Below are 24,488 nucleotides of genomic sequence, written 5' to 3'. Positions count from 1 at the left end.
AGACAGTGTAGTCACTCACTTCTCCTGTAGCGGAATCCCCGGCCATAGAGTCGAGGATTCCGCTGCAGAAGTGAGGGACGTTACTGTGTCCATATATAGACAGTGTAGTCACTCACTGCTCCTGTAGCGGAATCCCCGGCCATAGAGTCGGGGATTCCGCTGCAGAAGTGAGTGACATCGCTATGTCCATATATGGACAGTGTAGTCACTGAGTTCTCCTGGAGAGGAATTCCCTGCAACAGGTCAGGAATTCCGCTTCAGAAGTGAGTGACGTCACTGTGTCCATATATAGACAGTGTAGTCACTCACTTCTCCTGTAGCGGAATCCCCGGCCATAGAGTCGAGGATTCCGCTGCAGAAGTGAGGGACGTTACTGTGTCCATATATAGACAGTGTAGTCACTCACTGCTCCTGTAGCGGAATCCTCGGCCATAGAGTCGGGGATTCCGCTGCAGAAGTGAGTGACTTCGCTGTGTCCATATATGGACAGCGTAGTCACTCACTTCTCCTGTAGCGGAATCCCCAATCCCCGGCCGGGGATTGGGGATTCCGACTCCTACAGGGAGCAAAAAAGACCCTCCTCCTCCTCCTCACATGCACTCTGCACTGTGAGGAGGAGGAGGAGGAGAGAGAGTGCGCGAATACATGGCCGTCACTCGGGACACATTCCGGTGATGGCCGTGTATTACCCGGCCCCATAGACTTCTATGGGAGCCGGGCGGCCGGGTAAACGGCCAAAAATAGGGCATGTCCCATTTTTTGATGGCCAGGTTTCCCGGGCCGTCAAAAAATCGGTCGTGTGAATAGCCCCATTAGGGGTCTATTGTTCCTAATGCAGCCGGGTGACGGACGATTTATGAACGGCCGTCATCCGGCCGGGAAACCCTGTCGTGTGAATAAGGGCTAAAGGTCAGTATTCTTTGGAGTGATTTATTGTAACTCAGTGATGATTGTTTTATATTTTAAAGAAAGGTTTTGAGTTGATACTTTATATATTTTATTTATAACATGATTTTCTCTCGTAGTTCTCCTCGTCCTCCCATTGGAGTTGACCAGTGCAATGCCCAGTATCCAGCTGATCCCCCAGTATCCCGTTATTAATGGATCGGTCACCCTGAGTGTTACTGGGATTACTGAGAGAATTGAGACTATCGGTTGGTATAAAGGACCAAATGCAATGGCTCAGTACATCATCCTGTCATATTCTCCTGGTAGTAGTTTCCCTCCATTTAATGGACCTCAGTACAATCCCATGATCACATATTTCAGTAACGGATCATTACACATCAGAGATGTTCATATCACAGATGGAGGGAATTATATAGTGAAGATACAGACAAGTAAGCAAGAAGACATAAGTGTGACCCTGACCGTCTATAGTGAGTATCACTTTCTATTTCCAGCCTTCCATATATTACAAGTTCCCACTGCGCCTCATGTAAGAAACTGTCTCAGAGAAAATTCGTCCTGACTGCACATCACGACCAATCAGAGCTCAGCTTCCATATTCCAAACTGCACTGGAGAAATGAGCCGTGGACTGTGATTGGCTGCTAGGAGGAACCAGTAATGGAAAGAATATAAAAAAAGTATATTAACACATGAAACACATTAAAAATGGATTCCCAGAAAAAGCGACATCACCAGAATAGAAACTACAGGATTTCCATGTGTCCAAAGCAAGCATTAACCCCTTCCCACAAATGGGCGTGACTGTACGTCCAGATTGCAAGTGCTATTCCGCAATCGAGCGTGCAGTCACGCCCTGGCTTTAAACTGTCACCGTGTTAAGTGACACGGTGACAGCGTCCTGATCGCAACTGTTACGGACAGTTGGTGGGCAGGACTCACTGGCACAGGACCAATCGGAATGCTCCCGTGTTGTCAAGCACTGTGATTGGCGAGTCAGTACTGACTGGCCATTTATAGCATAGAATGCAGGATTCACAGGCATTGCCGGCTCTGACAAGCTCTGTTGTGTGTGAGAGCTTGTCAGAGTCGGTCGTAGTGAAGTATGGTGAATAAAAGAGAAGTAGAGCTCTTATAAAACTCTCAGATCTGCCCCATTTCTGCCTGCTGACCAGTGATCACCAACTTTGGTGCCCACTGGTCATCTGATTAATCCACCCAAAGTGCCCTTCTGCGACCTGTGCCCAGTCATCAACTGTCACATCACCTGTCACAGTACCCAGTCGCCATCACCTTGCTGAGTCCCTAGATTGCCCGAGTTCCCTGTTAGGTAGTAATGTCACCTCTCATTTAGAATTTCCCTGGTAGGTAGGGTATCCTCGATTATCAAATACAGCAGGGTCAGTGGTCGCCGGTCCATACCCATTGCTCACTTAGGAGTAGTGGGGTTTTTTTTGGTTAACAAAAAAAAAAGTTTAAAAATTAATAATTATAAAAAAATGACCGTAGTTATATTTGGTTTTAGTTTATTTTTGTAAAATCCCCTAAAATGGCCAGGAGGGCTTTCACAGCTGAGGAGGCATATGAAATACTCTGCTCCGATATGGACAGCGCAAGCGAAGGTGAAGCTGAGGTCGTGCTCTCATCTTCGTCCGCATCCATCGACTCTGAATCTGCGTATGTCTGTATGTCCGTATGTCCTGCTCTGCCTGAGCTGACATGGGTAGCTACGGACAATTATACCCCCCAGGTGCTTGAAGTTACAGCTACCTCATGCATACAAGTTTATAATACGGGGCGGGGTTCAGCCCCATATCACAGAATTAGGGAAATTTTGGTGCCTATTTTTAAGCTTTGGTCTCGTCCAAAAGCCAAGTATTATAGAATATTGGTCCTCTGATATTTTATATAATACCCCTCTGTACCGCACAATTATGAGCAGGACACGATTTGAAGCCATCTTGAAGTTCCTGCACTACTACGAGAACAGTCACTGCCCACCCTCACAGGACCCAAGATTTGATAGGCTCTTCAAAATTAGACCATTAATTGCCCACTACTCCCAAAGTTTTTCCAAAGTTTATACCCCCCAATAAAACATTTCAGTAAATGAATCCCTAGTGAGCTTCATGGGTAGACTGCACTTCAGGCAATATCTACACAATAAAAGAGCCCTGTACGACATTAAAATGTATAAATTATGTGAAAGTGCCACCAGTTACACACACTCTTTTAGAGTTTATGAGGGGAAAGACTCCCATATAGATCCCCCAGAACACCCCCCTCTTCTTAGGAATTAGTGGAAATATCGTATGGGATCTTGTTCATCCTTTGCTCGGCAAAGGATATCATTTATATCTGGACAACTTTTAAGACAGTGTCCCATTGTTAAAAGTTCTCTCGTCCAAATCCACATTGGCGTGCGGAACAATCAGCAAAAATTAGAAGGGCCTCCCCAAAACTTTGCTGGGTCAGACATTGAAATTAGGAGAGAGCAGAGCTGTCTGCAGCGACGATCTGCTGCTCCTGAAATATAAGGATAAAAGGGACGTCCTTATACTGACCAGCATTCATGACAGCAGAGGCAGCCTTGTCCCTGTACGCGGATCCAACACCCAAGTTCCCAAACCATTTTGCGTACAGGCGTTGACCTGTCTGACCAGGTCACAAAACCATACAGCGCCATGTGCAAGACAAAGGTATGGTATAAAAAGCTGTCTGTGCAATCTTATACAGATGGCTTTATACAACGCCTTTGTCCTCTGCAGGCCGGCAATAGGGACACGTTCCTGCAATTTCAGGAAAAAGTCATCAAGGCCCTGATATTTGGTGACCAGGAAGGGGAGGGCAGCTCATCTGGTCCTTCCGTCAGCAGGATAATTCCCGGCCAGCATTTTCCCACAGAAATCCCCTTGACTGAAAAAAACAGAAGCCCCAAAAAAATGTTGTGTGTGGGTCAAGCGAGGCATTACTAAGGACACCACATACCAATGTGAGACGTGTCCCACAAAGCCCGGCCTGTGAATGAAACTGTGTTTCAAAATATATCGCACCTCTTTGGATTTTTAATTCTTTTTATTCTTTATCCATCTTTTCTGTCTCCCTTATTGGCCATGACAAATTATTATTATTATTATTATTTTACTGACCAGCCCCATTGCTCATTTAATATAAAAAAAAAAAAACCCCTAAAACAATACTAAAAATTCTCACTATACCAAGAACCCGAGGGAGTGTCTATCTCATCCAGATTGCAAAGCTGGATGAGAAGAATAAATCCAGATGAGATTGGTTGTCACAGCAAATTTTTTTTTGCTGAGGCCTTTGATTTATTTTTTAGGCTGGATTTTATTGAATGTTGGGTAGGTTGGTAGTGGGACCTGCCATTCCCTCTCCCTCCATTGCGGGTTTTCCAGGCAGTCCTCACTTACTGCAAAAATTCTCACTATACCCTAGATGAATACCTGGAGGGCTGTGACTTCACAAATTAATTTTTTTTTGCTGTACCCCTAGAGAAATACCTTGAAGGGTGTTACTTTTCATGAATTAGTCTAGGGGTCTGGTTTCCAAAATGGGGTCACTTTTCTGGGGTTTCAAATATTTTGACGCCCTAGAGCCTCTGTTTTCATGACACAGGGCAGTAAATACCACCATAGTAGGCCTCAAATGTTGCATGGTGCTCTTTATGTTCTGAGCCCTGCCATATATTCAAACAGCCGTTTATGACCACATATTAGGTATTGTTGTACTCGGGAGAAACTGCTCTACAAGTAATGGGGTGCATTTTCTCCTTTAGTTTATAGCTAAACATACATTTTATTGAAAGAAGTGTAGATTTTAATTTTCATGGCCTACTTCCAATAATTTCTGCAAAAAACCTGTGGGGTCAAAATACTCGCTATACACCTAAATAATTTCCTTGCGGGGTGTAATTTGCAAAATGGGGTCACTAGTGTGGGGGGGGGGGGTTTCCACTGTTTAGTCCTCTCAGGCGCTTTCAAATGCGACATGACCTCGGCAAACTATTTTATCTAAATTTGAGCTCCAAAGTCAAATGGCGCTACTTCCCTTCTGAGCCCTGCCATTTGTCCAAAGAGCCGTTTATGACCACATATGGGGTATTTTTGTACTCGGAAGAAACTGCTCTACAAATGTTGTGGTGTTTTTCTCCTTTAGTTCTTGTGAAAATTAAAAAAAAATAGCTAAACCTGCTTTTTATTGAAAAAAATGCAGATTTTCAATTTCAGCTAACCACAGAAAAAAAAGTGGGACATATAATAAGATTAAAAACACAAAAATTGGCCATACTCACAAATTGGGCAGGTATAATCCCAACAAGATGCAGCCAGGTCAAAAATGCTGTTGAAGGAAAGTGCTCAGGTGTGTTAAATAATAATAGCCACTCCCAATAGATTTTAATTTCTGCAAACAACCTGTGGGGTCAAAATGGTTACTATACCCTTAAATAATTTTCTTGAGGGGTGTAGTTTCCAAAATGAGGTCATTTGGGGGGTTTGTACTGTTTTGTCTCCTCAGGGGCTTTGCAAATGTGGCATGGCCTCTGCAAACCATTCCTGCTAAATTTGAGCTCCAAAAGCAAAATGGTGCTCTTTCCCTTCTGAGCCCTGCCGTGTATCCAAACAGCCGTTTATGACCACATGTGGGGTATTGTTTTACTCGGGAGAAATTGCTTTACAAATATTGGGTGCTTTTTCTCCTTTACTCCTTGTGGAAATTAAAAAAACCTGGGTCATATAGGAAAAAATTACATTTTTTATTTTCACGGCCTAATTCTAATAAAATCTATGAAACACCTGTGGGGTCAAAATGCTCACTACACACCTAGATGAATTTCTTAAGGGGTGTAGTTTCCAAAATGGGGTCACTTTTGGGGTGTTTCCTTTGTTTTAGTACCACAAGACTTCTTCAAACCTGGTGCCTAAAATGTAATCTAATAAAAAGAAGGCCCCCAAAATCCACTAGGTGCATCTTTGCTTCTGAGGCTTCAGTTCATTATCACACTAGGGCCACATGTAGGATATTTCTAAAAACTGTAGAATCTGGGCAAAAAATATTGAGTTGCGTTTCTCTGGTAAAACCTTCTGTGTTGTAGAAAAAAATGGATTATAAATGAATTTCGGCAAAAAAAATTACATTTGTAAATTTTACCTCTACTTTGCTATAATTCTTGTACAATGCCTAAAGGGTTAAGAAACTTTATAAATGCTGTTTTGAATACTTTGAGGGGTGCAGTTTTTAAAATGGGGTGATTTATGGGGGTTTTAATGGTATGGGCCCCTTAAAGCCACTTCAAAACTGAACTGGTCCCTCTAAAAATAGCCTTTTGAAATTTTCTTGAAAATGTGAAAATTTATGCTAAATTTCTAAGCTTTGTAACGTCCCAGAAAAAATAATAGAATGTTCAAAAAAACTATGCCAATATAAAGTAGACATATGGGAAACGTTAGTTAGTAAATATTGTGTGTGGTATAACTATCTGTATTACAAGCAGATACATTGAAATTTATAAAAATGCAAATTTTTGCAATTTTTCCCTAAAATTTGGTGTTTTTCACGATTAAATACTAAATGTATCAAACAAATTTTACCACTAACATAAAGTTCAATCTCAAGAGAAAACAATCTCAGAATCGCTTGGATAGGTAAAAGCATTCCAAAGTTATTACCGGATAAAGTGACACAGGTCAGATTTTAATAATGGGGCTCTGTCATTTGGTCCAAAAGTGGCTGTGGCCGAAAAGGGTTAAACAAATCCTAGATACAGATCATGGATAAAGTGCTATGTGCTTTATAAAGTTGCATATAACACATTTTGTGTATGAAAAATAAACACAAATTATGCAAGCCCAATGCGCGTTTCTGTCTGGACGACGAGTGTGCCAAAACGTGCATCGGGGTTGTCGCCATCCCGGTCTAAAACATTACAGATATGTATGTATTAGGGCAGAACACTGTATTTGACTTACCATTTGATAATTGTTATTACGTGCTGCCGCTTATCTATACCTGTATACATTACTATATACATATAAAAAAGTCATACGCACATCAATAAAAATTACAGCTCGCCTTGCTAACAATGAGACCTCACATCGCTCAATCAACGGGAAAAAAACAAAACAAAACAGTTATAGCTCTCAGAATATGGCGACGGAAATATTATTTTTTTAAACAAAATGTTTTTATTTTGTAAAAGTAGTAAAACATAAAATAATTATATAAATTTGGTATCGTTGTAATTGTATTGATCCACATGTCCCGCTGATAAGACGTTAAACAAGTAGGTTAATGTACATAGTTCTTAATTAAATAGATGGTCAGGCCGTGTAATGTGGGATGTGTCATGTCCTCCAGAGTGAGTGATGCTCCTTGTGGAGGTTCCCCAACTTTTAGAAGGTCCTAAACAGGGGATGACTATATTACCCCCGAATTCTCTAATACATTACTTAACCCCTTAACGCCATCCAACGTATTATTACGTTGGTATCGTTAAGGACTTAATGCAGCACAACGTAACTGTAAGTTGTGTTGCTGGCGCGGGCTCAGCTTCTGGGTGTCAGCTGTAATATAAGATTGGGCACCATTTATCAGTGCGACACCGCATTATTATACCCTCTTATTATTCACTGATGTTCTCCGCACAGCTTACATATACCCAGAGGTACTTCATATAGCTTACATATACCCTCATGTACTCTGCACAGCTTACATATGCCTCCACATAAAAAAAAAAAAATACAAGTAAAACCCCAAACAGAACAGCTACCAAAAAAAATCTGCGCTCCAAAAGACAAATGGTGCTTTCTCCATTCTGAACCCTGCAGCATGCACAAACAGCAGTTTACGTCCATATATATGGCATCGCCATACCTGGGAGTACCCGCTTAACAGTTTATGAGATATTTGTCTTTAGTGGCACAAACTGGGCACAACATATTGAGCACTAAAATGGCATATCAGTTGAAAATTGCAATTTTCACTGTTCACCATCCGCTGCGCATTCATTTCGAATAGAGATGAGCAAACTTATGATAAGTTTGGTTCGGCTGGTTCGCCGAATTTCTTGAAAAAGTTAGATTCGGACCGAACTAGTTCGGACCGAACCTGTAATTCAAGAAAGCCCATAAAAATCATGTATGGAGCTCCCGTAATGACGGGTGGCTACATGTGTGCACCCGGCATTACGGCAGCGTTGCTAGGCGACGTCAGTAAATAGTCACTGTCCAGGGTGCTGAAAGAGTTAACTGATCGGCAGTAACTCTTTCAGCACTCTGGACAGTGAATTCCGATCACAATATAGAGCAAACTGTAAAAAAAAAAAAAGAAGACGACGTTCGTACTTACCGAGAACTTCCTCCTTCTTCCTCCAGTCCTGTCTCACGGCCGTTGCCTTGGTGACGTGTCCCTCTCGACATCCCTGGATGACGTTTCAGCCAATGTGACCGCTGCAGCCAATCACAGGCCAATCCCATGCTGCAGCGGTCACATGGACTGTCGCGTCATGCAAGGATGTCGGGCTGGATGTCAAGAGAGGGACGCGTCACCGTTGCCTTGGTGACGCGTCCCTCTTTCGGCATCCAGCCCGACCTCCCTGTATGACGCGACAGTCCATGTGACCGCTGCAGCCTGGGATTGGCCTGTGATTGGCTGCAGCCTGTGATCGGCCTGTGATTGGCTGCAGCGGTCACTTTTACTGAATCGTTATCCCGGGAGGTCGGACTGGAGGAAGAAGCATGGAGTTATCGGTAAGTAGGAACTTCTATTTTTTTTTACACGTTGATGTATCTTGTGATCGGAAGTCACTGTCCAGGGTGCTGAAACAGTTACTGCCGATCGCTTAACTCTTTCAGCACCCTGGACAGTGACTATCTCCTGATGTCGCGTACCGGAAAATCAGTGACTCATAAGCCGTGTTCGGTCAAAACGTGTTCGGCCAAACCCGGTGAAGTTCGGATTCGCTGCGAACCGAACTTTTCACGATGTTCGGACCGAAACCGGGTTCGGTTGTCCCGATTCGCTCATCTCTAATTTCGAATGAAAAAACACCTGTGGAGTCAAAATGCTCACTACACCCCTAAAATGCCCTAAGGTGTGTAGTTTCTAAAACTGGGGTTACTACTTGGGGCTTTGTTTTGCTATTTGACCTCAGAGCCCTGCAATTGTGAGCTAATGCTGTGAAAATCACCAAAATAAGGCTCAAATGCGCATCTTTCTCTTCACTTCTGAGCTCGGTCATATGTCCAGGCAAATGATAAATGCCTTGAGAGGTGTAGGTTCCAAAATGGGGTCACTTCTTGGGGACTTCCCCAATGCAACATGGCGCCCAAAAACCAATCTAGCAAAATCTGCATGCCAAATAGCGCTCCTGCCTTTCTGAGCCCTGCCATGTGTCTAAACAGCATCTTATGACCACATGTGGGTATTTCCATAATCGGGAGAAATTGCTTTTCATATGTTGGGGTGCTTTTTCTCCTTTATTGGAAATTAAAATTGAAAATGTCAATGTTTTATCAGAAAAAATGTAATCAATATCAATTTCGCAGCATAATTCCACTAAATTCAGCAAAAAGTCTGTAGGGTCAAAATGCACACTATACCCCTCGATAAATTGCTTCAGAGGTGTAGTTTCCCAAATGGGTTAACTTTTTGGGGGGGTTTACACGGATTTGATCCCGCAGGGGCAAATGCGACATGCCATCCAAAAAACAATCCAGCAAAATCTGCATGCCAAGTAGCGCTCCTGACTCTCTGAGCCTTACCGTGTGTCTGAACAGCAGTTTATGATCAAATATGGGGTATTGCCGTACTCCAGAGTAATTGCTTTACAAATGCTGGGTGGTTTTTTCTCCTTTAACCCCTGTAGAAATGAAAAAAAAAATAAACATTTTAGTGGAAAAAAAGTTGATTTTCAACGCCTAATTTCACTAGAGTCAGCAAAAAACCTGTGGGGTCTTAATCCTCACTATACCCCTAGATAAATTCCTTCAGGGGTGTAGTTTCCCAAATGGGGTGCCTTTTGTGGGGTTTCCACTCATTTGGTCCCGCGGGGGCTTTGCAAAAGGGACATGGCCCACGCAAACCATTCCAGCAAAATTTTAGCTCCAAAAGCCAAATAGCGCTCATTCCTTTGTAAGCCCCAGCGTGTGTCCAAATAGCAGATTATTATCACATATAAAAGGTATTGCCGTGCTCAGAAGAGTTTGCTTTACAAATGTTGCGGTGCTTTTTCTCCTGTTTCTATTGTGAAAATGTAAAAATCTTATCTAAATCTAAATTTTATTAGAAAAAATTTAGATTTTCATTCTTACTATACCCTTCAATAAATTCATTGAGGGCTGTAGTTTGCCTAAATGGGGTCACTTTTTTTTTTTTTTTTACAGTTTTGGTCCCTCAGGGGCTTTGCAAATGCAACATGGCACCCGAAAACCATATGACCACATATGGGGTACTGCCGTAAATTGGAAGGTATTGCTTTTCAAATGTTGGTCTGCTTTTTCTCCTTTATGCCTTGTAAAAATTTAAAATTTCTACGTTTTATTGGAAAAAATGGCAATTTAAATTTTTACGGCCTAATCCCACTAAATTCAGCAAAAACAATCTGTGGGGTTAAAATGCTAACTATACCCTTGATAAATTCCTTGAGGGGTATAGTTTGCCAAATGGTGTCTTTTTTTTTGGGGGGGGGGTGTTTCCACTCTTTTGGCATCATCTTCAAACCTGACATGGTGCCTAAAATATATTCTAATAAAATGAAGACCCCAAAATCCACAAGGTGCTCCTTTGCTTCTAAGGACGGTGTTTCAGTCCATTACCACACTAGGTCCACATTTTGAAAAAACTGCAGAATCTGGGCTTTAAATATTGAGCTGCATTTCTCTGGTAAAACCTTCTGTGTTACAGAAAAAAAAGAATTCAGCTTTTCTACAATTTTATTTTAAAATTTATAAATTTCACCTCCACGTTGCTTTAATTCCTGTGAAACACGTAAAGGGTTAAGAAACTTTCTAAATGCTGTTTTGAATACATTGAGGGGTGCAGTTTTTAAAATGGGGTTATTTATAGGGGGGTTTCTAATTTTCAAGGCCTTCAAAGTCACTTCAGAACTGAACCATAAAAAAAAGACTTTTAAAATATTCTTGAAAATGTGAGAAATTGATGCTAAAGTTCTAAGCCTTGTAACGTCCTAGAAAAATAAAAGGATGTTCAAAAAACGATGCCAATCTAAAAGTAGACATATGGGATATGTGAACTAGTAACTATTTTGTGTGGTATTACGATCTGTATTAAAAGCAGATACATTTAAATTGATAAAAATGCTAATTTTTGCACATTTTCTAAAAAAATGAGTGTTTTCACAAATAAACACTGAATGTATCGACAAAATTTTACCAGTAACTTAAAGTACAATGTGTCACGAGAAAACAATCTCAGAATCGCTTGAAAAAATAAGTTATTACCACATAAAGTAACACGTTAGATTTGAAAAAGATGGCCTGCCCAAAACATGCTGTGTCTACATAATTACTAACTTTCTTTATTAGTTAAATTCTACTTTTACGCTAAACAGGAAATTCTATATATGACAAGTGTCTTCACAGAGCCGGTCACTAAACCTAAAATCACAGCGTCCATCACACAACCCAAGGAAAATGACACATTCACCCTAACTTGTGACACCTCACGTGCTATGACGATTACGTGGACCAGGAATGGTACCAGCATCTCCTCTGAAACCAAATTATCTGGAGATAACAAGTATCTCACCTTCCCCAGTGTTCAACGAGAAGACTCAGGAGAATATGAGTGTGAAGCTCAAAACCTTGCCAGTAAGGACTTCAGTGATCCCTACCCAATTACTGTGGCCTGTAAGTAACTATAATAGTTGTACTGGTGTGATCATTATACACTGTATTTCCAGTATGTGTCCTCTCTGATATTCTGACTGGCCTTGATATCACATGTATGATGATCTAATGACTGGAGCTGTCAGAAACCTTACAGACATTATTAGATGGAAGTTCAACCTCCTTATGCTGCAGCCATTTTTTTTTTCATCAGTTTTTTCCTCTCATCCTTCTGAGAGCCAAAAATCTTATCATTTTCTTTCAACACAGCTGTATGAAGGCTTGTTTTCCGCAGGTCAAGTTGTAGTTTTATTGTACCATATAATGTAATGGGAAACTTTTGAAAGTAATTTTATGGGGTAGAATAGAAAAAAAACCAGCAATTACTTAATCATTTTAGGTTTTTGTTTTTACAGCATTCACTTTGCGTTAAAAATTAGTTGTTAACTTTACTCTGCAGTTTAACACAATTACGGCGATACCAAATTTATATAGTCTTTTTTTTAAATGTTTTACTACTTACTTTACCAAAATGAAAACAGTTTGTTAAAAAGAAAAACTTGTTTTATGTCACCACATTCTTCCGTCGATGTCCGTGTATAAGGGCTTAGTTTTTGCATGGGCAAGCTGAAGTTTTTCTTCCAATATTGTTTTTCTTGAAATATAGACATTCAAACAAGTATAAATGAACAATAGGCACGCAGGCCAGTAATGTACCAAGCTGAAGTTTTTATTTGTACCATTATGGACTTTTTGATCACTTTCTACTTAATTTTTTTGGGGGTGTAAGGTGATCAAAAAGCAGCAATTCTGTTGTTTATATTTTAATTTTGTTACGGCGTTTACCCTGTGGGTTAAATAATGTCATATTATAAAGGTTTGTATTTGAGGCGGCGATACCAATTATGTTATTTTTTTCTATGGTTTACATTCCTTTAGGGGAAAAAATTGGAAAAGGTTTTTTTCAAAACAATTTTTTATTTTTTTTATTCCACTGGTGGACTTGACCATGCGATTATATTGTACTTATTGCCTGCTCCTATTAGGCCTTGCCTTTTATTATCTCCAATTAATTAGGCCCCATACTGCCATGACAACTATCTGACCCGAGATCGCATTGCTTGGGGGGAATGTGGAGTCTAACGCCTTACATGCCATTAGAGGAGGCTCTCTCCTGTCCAACTTCTTACATGCCAAGGTCGCAATTGACTGCGGTATCTAAGCAGTTATACTCCCGCGATAGGAGCTATCTCCGATACTGTGCCTTTAGAGCGTAGGCTCAGCTGTAATAAACAGATGACACCAGTGACTTATGGAGCAGGCTCAGCCCATTGGCCCCATCCATACCCCCCTCCCGATTACGACGTAAATGTATGCTAAATGTTGGGAAGAGTTTAAAAGAACAAGTGGCGACAGGTCTATTATAATGCCAAGTCAGCTATAATCGGTTATCTATACCGTAAACTTGAGATAACAACCAAAATCATCACAAAACATCCAAAACAACATAGGAAATTTTCAGGAGAATATCTGTCATTGTTCAGCATCTGAGATGTTCCTGACGTAAATAGTGTTGAAATCCTTACTTTCGGCCATTAAACTATAAGGGGCCATGCCCCTTAAGAGGGGCACTCCCTGACATACAAACAGGTTTAGAAGGGGTTAAGGTCAGAGGTAGACCATATTTTGAAGCAAAAAGAGTTTTAAGAGGTTAAGGGGTGTACCCCTTGTAGGCTATGGTGGTCCAGGATCATGTGCCCTTTACCAGGGGACATATAGCTTTCCTTCTTTATAGCCTAGGCCTATTTCCCATTTGCAATGGACTGTGGAAGAGTTATCTCCCCCTGTTGTATGTGTGGTGATCTTGTTTGTGTTTGTTCTTATGTTTGAAGTCACAGCTGGTGGTTTTATGGTATTGGAGTGGATTGACCATGGGTCATATAACGCTGCTGGGGGAACGGCTATGGGCGTACGACTCAGTTGGCAATACATCTAGTTCAAGAAGATTAATAAATTCTGTGGCCGACCCCCACCCACAAAAATATAAATCTGTGTCATTTATTTATTAATAAGTAATGGGGCGAATGGATAAGTTGACTGTGGTGAGGTTTTGCACTCTGCAGTCATCTCATGTCCATTGGCAGATTTACTTCTTACACCTGCTCCTCTTGTGTTTTGCAGATGGCCCGGATAAGGCAGTAATAGAAGGCCCGGAATATGTGGGATCTGGTTCTTCCATCACATTAACATGTTCTGCTGATTCTTTCCCAACTCCTGAATATCAATGGAAAGTCAATGACACCATCTTAGAGGAAAAGACAAGGAAATATGATAAAAGTAACGCTAAAACTGAGGACCAAGGAATATACACGTGTGTGGTGAGGAACCCAGTGACTCTCCACACTGCCACTGCCTCTGTATATGTGAATGTGACAGCAGGTGAGGTTATAAAGAGTTCTCCTGGTACAGGATAAAAATATTGGTTATTTAGTGGTTTATTAATGAGCCTGTTTTCCAGTGTCAGAGCTGTAATATGGTCACATATTAGTATTCATATTATGGCCGCAAAACTGGGACAACACTTATTCCCCCTTTCCTGCGGTTCTACTGAATCAAACTGAGATCAACATAGAATCCAGGGAGTATTTACATGATACATACATTTTACTTATAGACCTTCCTATTTATATGAATCACATGTATTATTATTATTTCTAGAATTCATAAATGAAGTAAATGTGAATTCCATAGGACTTGGACTAGGACTTGCCTTTGCCATAATCTTGGGAGTTGTACTTATTATTATTGGAAGTGTCTGCTTATACAGGAAATTTGTGACAAAGAGAAGGAATGGTAAGAGAGAACACTGACATGTTACTAACAGAAAGGACGACTACTACACTATCTCCTTTATACCCTCCCTATACTGTATATACTTCAAAACATGAAAAAATTTCCCTTACCGAACCGTCATATGGGGAGTGAAGAGATCTCGTATAGCATCCCAAATATATTGCCAACCAAGAACAAATAGAGGTATGCATTTTCCCAATATAAAGCATTATAATTTGGCGGCCTTGTTCAGGATAATTTCTGACTGGTTCCAGGACACTTTTTATTATACTTCTACTTTATAAGACTCTCAATTGTCTCAGGGTAGTGCTTCATATAAATGGGAATAATAAGCAATATAAATAATAGTGATATACATCCCAACCATCCCGGATTCAGCGGGATAGTACCGGATTTCGGGCGTTGTCCTGATGCCCCGTGTGGCCGGTAGAATGTCCCAGACTCAGGATGCAGATACAGCTGAACCCAATGCTGAAGCAGGGAACCTGTAACATCTATGGCCGCGGTCCGTCGTTCTGACTTACACCTCGACGACCGCAGCCATGGACATCTTGCTGCTGTGCTGCTTCGTCCCCCTGTGAGGCACTGGCACTCACTTCCGGGTATCGAGACTGTCTCCCGGAGGGAGGGTGCGCGTGCATGCCCGTGCCCGCTCTTAAAGGTCTAGCGTGCGCACATGAAAACAATCATCATCATTAACTCACATGATTTCCTGGACTATAAGAAGGCCACTGCCCTTCTGATCCTTGCCTGAGCGTTGTTGTTGTTTCCCAAAGTTTGTCTTGCAAATGGTCTCCTAAGTGTCTTCCAGTTCCCAGTGTTCCCCGTACCTGTATCCTGTATCCCGTGCTATCCTGTGCTATCCTGGTCAAGTGCCGTGCTGAGCTGTTGTTGTCACGTTGTGAAGCATTCCACGCCTGTTCTGCTACTCCACACCTGACGTCTACCTGCTGCCTGGTCCCAGCCGACCATGCCTTGCTACTGTCCGAGTTGCCACAGGTACCCTTTCTGGACTATAGACTCTGTACGATACCTGATTGGCCAGCTGCAATCCCGCTACGCGGTATGGCCCAGTGGGTCCACAGCCCGCACCGTGACAGTACGCTCAGGCCATGGACCCCGCTGGTCAATTTAAGGGCATGTCACCCTCCCAAGCCATGCAGGCGGATCTGCAGGATCTCCGAGCAAGACAGGATCAACTTCTTGTGGCAGTGGACTCCATGGCACAGCAGCCAGGGGTGCTAGCTGCTTCCCTTCCTGCTCCTATGCAAGCTCTTCCGATCGACCATCCTGCTACACCTCCTGGCGGTTCCAGTTCGGATCCTCGGTTCTCACTGCCATTACCTTCTCGGTTCCATGGAGACGTAAGTAGATGCAGGGGATTTCTTAACCAATGCCATATCCATTTTACCCTGCACGCCCGAGCGTTTCCGTCGAACGGAACCAAGATTGCCTTCATCGTGTCTCTACTTGCTGGCAAGGCCCTGGCATGGGCGAACCCAATTTGGGAACGTCAGGGACCCGAGACTCAAGACTTCAAGCGGTTCGTGCAGTTGTTCCGTACTGTTTATGAGGAGCCAGGACGAGCTGTCCTGGAACAATGAGGCCTTGGTAGCATCCTTCTGGCATGGTCTATCGCCCGAGAGCAAGGACGAACTTGCTGCCCGAGATCTACCACCTGCCTTGGACGACCTGATTCTGCTGGCTACTCGATATAAGGCTCAGGGATAGATCTCATGAGGTTCGATAGGAGAGATGCCTTCCTAGATTGGCGCCCGATTTCCAGCAGCCCCTCTTGCAACGCTCTACTGCCTTGCCCGAGGTTCTGATGCAGGTGGATTGCCTAAAATTGTCCGTACAAGAGAAACTGCACAGGCGCACCTCTGGACTTTGTCTATATTGCGGCCTCGCTGGCTATGTCATGCGTCTGTGTCCACAAAAGCCCCAAAAAAACAACGCCTAGGTTTGGTTGGAGAGACAATACTGGGCGCTACTGCATTTAATCGTGAACTCTCCTCCAAACTATTTATTCCCGTGATCATCATTGCTGGCGAGAAGCCCCATCCGCTCTCTGCCTACCTGGCCTCTGGCTCTGCAGCTAATTTAATCTATCAAGACATTGTGGATCTTCTCCAGTTGCCCACTGCCCTGCTGGAAAGGCCATTGATCGTTGCCTCGGTAGATGGACTGCCATTGCCTGACCCAGTTTTGTCTGTGACCAAGCCATTGAGACTTCAAGTGGGAGCTCTTCACACTAAGCTCATCTACCTGTTTGTCCTGCCCAAGGCCGTCAACCCCTGTGCTGCTGGGTTTGCCTTGGCTCCGTTTGCACGCCCCAGTCCTGGATTGGAACTCTGTAGAGGTTCTCCAGTGGGGTCCCAAGTGTCTCGGCCGCTCTCTGGGTCATATCCATCCACCGTAGCCTCCTCCGCTTCAGTCATTGACAGGGTTGCCTTCTTGTTCTCTATATTCTCTGATGTCTTCAATAAGAGGGAAGCAGAGACCTTGCCGCCACATCGAGCATATGATTGACTCAGTCATTGTTTGCCTACATTAAGGAGAATCTGGAGAGGGGCTTCATTTGTAAATCCTCATCCCCGGCCGGAGCTGGATTTTTCTTTGTCAAGAAGAAGGACTGATCCCTCCAACCCTGTATTGACTACCGAGGCCTCAATCAGATCACGGTGAAGAACAGGTACCCATTGCCTTTGTTTTCGGAACTGTTTGAACGAATACGGGGGACAATTTTTTTTTCTAAACCAGACTTGCGGGGAGCCTACAACCTGATTCGGATTCATCAGGGTGCAAGTGGAAGACCGCATTTAATACATGTGATGGTCATTATGAATACCTAGTTATGCCCTTTGGCCTGTATAACGCACTCGCGGTCTTTCAAGAATTTGTCAATTACATTTTTCATGATCTCCTCTATATCTGTGTTGTGGTGTATCTCGATGACATTTTGATTTTTTCCCTAGATCCAGTAACTCATCAGAGTCATGTCCGCCAGGTGTTGCTTCGTTTAAGGGAGAATCCTCTTTATGCCAAGCTGGAGAAGTGCGTGTTTGAAAAAAGATCTCTTCCCTTCCTGGGCTATATCATCTCCGATCAGGGCCTCAAGAGGGACCCTGAGAAGGTAAAGGCTGTCTTGGAGTTGCCACGCCTCAAGGCTTAAGGGCCATACAACGCTTCCTGGGATTCGCCAACTTCTACCGGCTGTTCATCCCCAACTTCTCGTCATTGACAGCCCCCATCTCTTCCCTCACAAAAAAGGGTATGAATGCCAAGGTGTGGACTCCGGAGGCAGAAGCCGCATTTGAGTCCTTAAAAAAAGCCTTCACGTCAGCCCCTATTCTTCACCACCCTGATGTATCCCTACAGTTTTCATTAGAGGTGGACGCTTCCTCGGGTGCATTGTTGTTCCAGAAAGGTTCAAAAGGCAAGACTATGGTATGTGGCTACTATTCCAAGCTGTTTTCTTCCGCAGAGCGCAACTACTCGATTGGGGATCGGGAGTTACTGGCCATCAAGCTGGCATTGCAGGAGTGGAGACACCTACTGGAAGGCACAGTCCATCCTATCCTGGTGTTCACAGATCACAAGAACCTGACCTATCTACAGACGGCTCAACGGTTGAATCCTCGTCAAGCCAGGTGGTCGTTGTTCTCTGCTCGGTTCCGCTTCGAACTCCAATACCGACCTGCCGACAAGAATGTGAGGGCCGATGCTTTGTCTAGGTCATTTGAGACAGAGGACACTGTGGAGTCCCCACATAATATTAATGATCCTTCCTGCATCTTCTCTGTGAACCCTCTGCCAGTTAGAGACATTCCTCCTGGAAGAACTTTTGTACGTCTGGCAGACAGAGGAAGAATCCTTCGCTCGGGTCACAGTTCCAAGCTGGCAGGTCACGCGGGTGCTCGTAAGACCCAAGACCTAATCGCCCATCAGTTCTGGGGGCCCACGCTGCCCAAAGACGTCATGGACTTTGTCTCCTCATGTACGGTATGCACAGAAAATAAAGTTGCCCACTCCAGACCAGCTGGCCTACTCCAACCACTGCCTGTGCCTGTTGCTCCCTGGCAGCATGTTGCAATGGACTTTGTCACGGATCGGCCTCCCTCTGCAGGATGCAGTGTGATCTGGGTGGCGGTGGTTTGATTCTCTAAAATGGCTCATTTTGTTCCTTTTGACTGGCCTGCCTTCTGCTGCTCGACTGTTTTACCTCTTCATACAACACATCTTCCGTCTACACGGCTTGCCTCTGCATATTGTCTCGGATCGAGGGGTCCAGTTCACCTCGAAGTTTTGGAGAGCACTCTGCGGCCTCCTCGGTGTAAAGTTTGACTTCTCCTAAACCTATCATCCCCAGTCCAATGGGCAAGTCGAGAGGATTAACCAAATTATGGAGAACTATCTACGTTACTTTGTTTCCAGACGACATGATGACTGGGTGCAGCTGTTCCCATTGGCAGAATTCTCCTATAATAACCATACTAGTGAGTCCATCACCTCCAGCCCGTTCTTCATCGTCTACGACCAACATCCTCGGATACCTCTTTCTGTCTCTAATATGTCCCAGGTGCCTGCAGCTGACTCGACCTCCAGGGACTTTCTGCAAATATGGCAACAGACCCGATCTTCTATTCTGCTGGCGGTGGACCGCATGAAGAGAAAAGCAGATACTAGAAGATGGGATCCTCCTCAGTTTCTTCCAGGTAGGAAGGTCTGGTTGTCCTCAAAGAATATTCGGCTGAGGGTGCCGTCCTGCAAATTTGCTCCCAGGTTCCTCGGACCCTTCGAGATCCTGTTACAAATTAACCCGGTGTCTTAAAAAACTGCGGCTGCCTCCTACCCTCAAGATCCCTAACTCCTTCCATGTCTCCTTGCTGAAACCCGTGGTCCTGAACCGCTACTCTAGGAATCCTAGTTCCGTAGTGGCTCCTGGCATCTCATCAGGGACTTTCGAGGTAAGGAAGATTCTGGCCACCAAGAAGGTGGGAGGAAGGACGTTTTATTTGGTGGATTGGAGGGGATTCGGTCCAGAAGATAGGTCTTTGGAGCCAGAGGAGAACATTGATGCCCCTGTCCTCATGAGGAAGTTTCTCTCCCGCTCTGGTCCCAAGAAGAGGGGGCGTAAGAGGGGAGATACTGTAACGTCTATGGCCATGGTCCGTCGTTCTGACTTACCCCTCGACGACCTCAGCCATGGAAATCTTGCTGCTGTGCTGCGTCGTCCCCCTGTGAGGCGCCGGCACTCATTTCCGGGTATCGAGACTGTCTCCCGGAGGGTGCGCTCCTGCCCGCTCTTAAAGGGCCAGCGCGCGCACATGAAAACAAATATCATCATCATCAACTCACATGATTTCCTGGACTATAAGAAGGCCACTGCCCTTCTGAACCTTTGTTGAGCGTTGTTGTTTCCCAAATTTTGTCTTGCAAATGGTCTCCTAAGTGTCTTCCAGTTCCCAGTGTTCGCCATACCTGTATCCTGTGCTATCCTGGTCAAGTGCCGTGCTGAGCTGTTGTCATGTTGTGCTGCATTCCACACCTATTCTGCTACTCCACGCCTGACGTCTACCTGCTGCCTGGTCCCAGCCGAGCATGCCTTGCTACTGTCCGAGTTGCCACAGGTACCCTTTCTGGACTATAAACTCTGTACCATACCTGTTTGGCCAGCTGCCATCCCGCTATGCGGTATGGCCCAGTGGGTCCACACCCCGCACCATGACAGAACCGTTAACTCTCTGCTTCATTATTAGTACAGAGGACTGTCCAAGCAAAGCACTACTTTAAGCATGGAGCCCGGGAAAGCCCTTGATGTCACTGTCCATATATCGAGAGTGACGTCAGTGGCTCCTCCATAGCGGTATCCCCTGCCAGAGCGTTGCCGACGCTATCACTGGGGATTCTGCTCCTAGAGGAAATCCCTGACTTTACTGTCCATATACGGACAGTGACGTTAGCGGCTCCTCCTGTAGCGGAATCACCGACAAGAACATTGCCAATGCTATGGCAGGGAATACCACCTCTAGAGGGAATCCCTAACGTTACTGTCTATATACGGACAGTGACGTTAGTGGCTCCTCCTGTAGCGGAATCCCCAGCCAAACAGTTGCCGACGCTATGGCCGGGGATTCCGCTCCTAGAGGGAATCCCTGACGTCAATGTCCATATATGTACAGTAATGTCAGTGGCTGCTCCTGGAGCGGAATCCCCAGCCATAGCGTTGCCAACGCTCTGGCTGGGGATTCCGTCCCAAGTGGGAGTCTCAATGGCTACAGGGTGGTATCGCTATTTACATTGGGGGTGGCACTATCTTTAAGAGGGGTGTTGCAATATCTACATGGGCACTGTGGTGCTGTCTACACGGGCACTGTGTGTGGCACTAGCTACATGGGCACTGTGGCACTATGTGGGCACTGGCACTAGGGGCAGCTAAGGGGCATTATACTTTATGGGGGCAGCTATGGGGGCATTATACTGTATGGGGGAAGCTGCAGGGGCATTATACTGTTTGGGGCAGCTGTGGGGGCGATGTAGTGTATGGTGACAGCTATAAGGCCGTTATACTGTATTGGGCAGCTGTGGGTGCATTATACTGTATGGGGCAGCAATAGGTATTATAGTGTATAAGAGCAGCTATGGGGGCATTATACTTTATGGCACAGCTATAGGGGCATTATACTCTATGGGTCAGCTATGGGGGCATTATGCTGTATGGGGCAGCTATGAGGCATTATATTGTATGGGGCAGCTATGGGGTATTATACTGTATGGGAGCATCTGTGTGGGCATTGTACCATATGGAGGCATCTGTGTGGGCATTATACTGTATGAGGGCAACTATGGAGGAATTATACTGTATGGTGGCAGCTATGAGGGCATTATTCTGTCTGGGGGAAGCCATTTGGCATTATACTGTGTGGGAGGCACTATGGGAGCATGATACTGTGCGGACTGAAGCGGGTGTGTATGGGCGGAGATTGGGTGGGATTAGAGGCGTGGTTTAAAGGGGAAAAAATGTGCCCAAAATTTGTACCTCTTTGTAATGTTTCAAAGTTGGGAGGTATGATAATAATATTATAAATGCAATATAACAGTGTGTAGTGAACTCTTAATCTCCCTCTAGTGGCAGCTACAGGCAGCACATTATCTTTTAAAACTACTGGATTTGGAGCTCTGTATCAGTAATACGGAGAACTGAATGCGATACAGATACATTTTTAAATTATGCAGAACAGAACTTTGGACCTAAAAGCAACATGGTGTTAAAAGGTGGAGAATCACTTTAATTTAAAGCAAAGATATTCAGAGGCATAAATTATTTTCTTATGACGTCTTGTGATCTATCCTCAGAGTCATCAGAGAAAAGACATCAACACATCCTTGTATATGAGAATGTGAAGGTATGTGAAATGTTGTATGAATAACACAGTTACACAGTTAGTGGGAAGAAAAAAATAATAATTCTATGTTCCTATCTGCATTGTAATATCCATTTATAATAGAAACCACAACGCTCTGTCGATTCGTCGGACAACGAATACCACCAGTGCCTGACTGATCCTATTAATTTACAATGGATACTCTCAGTTTCCGGCATGGTCTCTATTCTTTTCATGAGAAGAATAGTGCTACATACAGGTTTTTTTTTTTTACTCTTTAAATATAATGGAATCTGCTACGAAGACTCCTAATGGAGCCTCCGATGCAGATGTACGTATACATAGCCTAAGTCCATCAAGGTTAATCTGTTATACTTACATTCCCCAGTTGAGCTAAAGGAAGGCAAAACGCAACGGCATAGACCAATGTGCTATAGAGTTAAAATCTCCTCCCTAACTCCTCCTGGCAGTCAGACCGATCCCCAGATAAACATTGTGCATTACTACCAGTAACATCGATATCTTACCTGCATATAGGGACAGGATATTTTAGCAAACTTGAAGTCCTATATTATACTATATTATTACTATTATACGTAATATTGGGATCCGTTCACTTTTCTGATTTTTGTTTTTTTATTAGTTGTCAGTCACTGCAATAAAAAAAGGAATAATGTAAACTGCATTTAAAAAAATAAATGTAAGACAATCTATGTAGTTATGAAGTCTCTGTACTGACTTCTTATATCTATATGATGTGTTTAAAGTGTAGCTAAAACGAAGCAGCTGAAACGCTCATAGACTTTCTATTGAACCCGTACTACGTTACATTCATTTCCGGAAAAAGCAGAACAGACACGAAGCGGCTGAGCACTCACACGAGCGCTTCAGTTGCTTCATTTTAGCGATTGGTGGTGGTCTCAATGCTCGGGCCCTCACCAATCAAAACTTCTGACATGTCACTATGTTTGTTAAACGTTTAGCTATACTTTAACATATTTTCACAAATATCTTATACCATCATATAATTTCTATATTGGCTTTTGTTTACATTTGCAGGCAGTAAAACCAAAGGAAGAATCCTCATACATGGTGAGTAGAGAAACTTTAGCCTCTAGCTTAGCTGTGCAGAGTAGAGCTGTGAAGAATACATATAGATCTAGATGTTTTTTTTCTCAATGTCAACCCTTTATGGCATTGCTATTCGATATATCATATAAGTGTGGTCCGTCGGGGCCCCAGGTGAAGATTTAAGTTTTATTGAAATGTAGGAATATTTAACTGAAACACCATGAAAGTTGATGGATGAAAGTCCCTTTGAAAATCCTTCGAAATCTGTACTGTAATATCCTGCCTGACCATATGGTGTGCTGTCAAAGAATCATCTACTCTGGACAGTCCCTATATGCACTGGGAAAGTGGGACTCTCTTGTGGATTTGGGTCACCTTGGTGGCATGCTGCACCTCATCATGAATTGGGTGGCACCTCACAGTTTGAGCAGCAGTGCTCTAGACAGGAATTATTCCACGTACCAATTGCTAATGAAAAACATTTTATTATTTCAGGTACCATTAAAAAAAACATTTACTCCTTACTATAAAATAAACTTACTGCATAGAATATGAGTAGCAAGACAAAGCAGATATATGTAAAATGCCTAATACAATTCCCGTACTTCCCCCATGATAGTGAAATATAAACGGATTTCCTGATATATTTTATTCTTTATATCATGTTTTCTATTTTTTGTGGTAATTTATTAGTAATTTATACATATTTATCTTGCAGGGTTTGCAGTTCATTTCTGAGGAAACATACTCTGCGCTGAAAACATAAGAGATTACCATCACTCTGACACAAGAATATCTGTATTCATTAGAAGTCAATGACGACTCCGGCCAAACCTGGACACTGACTGGAGTACTCCCTGATCCCAATCTTCTTCCCTAGTCATTCCCATCAATTTATTTGTATAGGTAAAGTAACAGTTAAAGGCAGTGTAAACCTTTAAATGGAAATGTTTTATTTTTTTAAATCAATGTTTTATTGTATTTTGAATTGGGTTTTCTAAAGAAAAATGTTTACTTTTTGAGATACAGTTTCTATGTATCCTGGATACATAGAAACTGTATATTACAGTCACCGCCGAATCTGTCAGGTCAGCGCGAATAACGGCTTCGGTGAGCGCTGGACCTGCGTGTATCTGACATGCAGGACCCAGCTATTATTAATCACTTCTAAGTTCATGAAGTTAGCTGAAATAACTGGATCCTGCGTGTCAGAAACACGCAGGACCAGCACTCACCAAAGTTGTCAGTCCCTCTGACCTGACGGATTCGGCTGTGACTGTAAGATACAGCTTCTATGTATACAGGATACATAGAAGGTTTATCTAAAAAAGCAAACATATTCTTTTTCTAAAACCTAAAATTCACACTTCAAAATAAAATAAAACATTGATATTGAGATTATC

At 43.3% G+C, this 24,488-nt stretch overlaps 1 protein-coding gene across 1 annotated transcript; it reads left to right on the top strand.

The window, feature by feature from the left end:
• Positions 1–1,059: 1,059 nt before the first annotated feature.
• LOC142662202 (CXADR-like membrane protein) lies at positions 1,060–24,008 on the top strand. Its single transcript, XM_075840258.1, has 6 exons — positions 1,060–1,379; positions 13,955–14,212; positions 14,492–14,626; positions 21,986–22,035; positions 23,074–23,106; positions 23,804–24,008. Exons 1-6 carry the CDS (start codon positions 1,061–1,063, stop codon positions 23,849–23,851), a joined length of 843 nt encoding a protein of 280 aa, XP_075696373.1. The 5' UTR covers position 1,060; the 3' UTR covers positions 23,852–24,008.
• Positions 24,009–24,488: the final 480 nt, after the last annotated feature.

This window comes from Rhinoderma darwinii, chromosome 10, assembly GCF_050947455.1.
Source record: "Rhinoderma darwinii isolate aRhiDar2 chromosome 10, aRhiDar2.hap1, whole genome shotgun sequence".
Lineage (NCBI taxonomy): Eukaryota > Metazoa > Chordata > Amphibia > Anura > Rhinodermatidae > Rhinoderma > Rhinoderma darwinii.
This window is presented reverse-complemented; position numbering and strand designations above follow the sequence as displayed.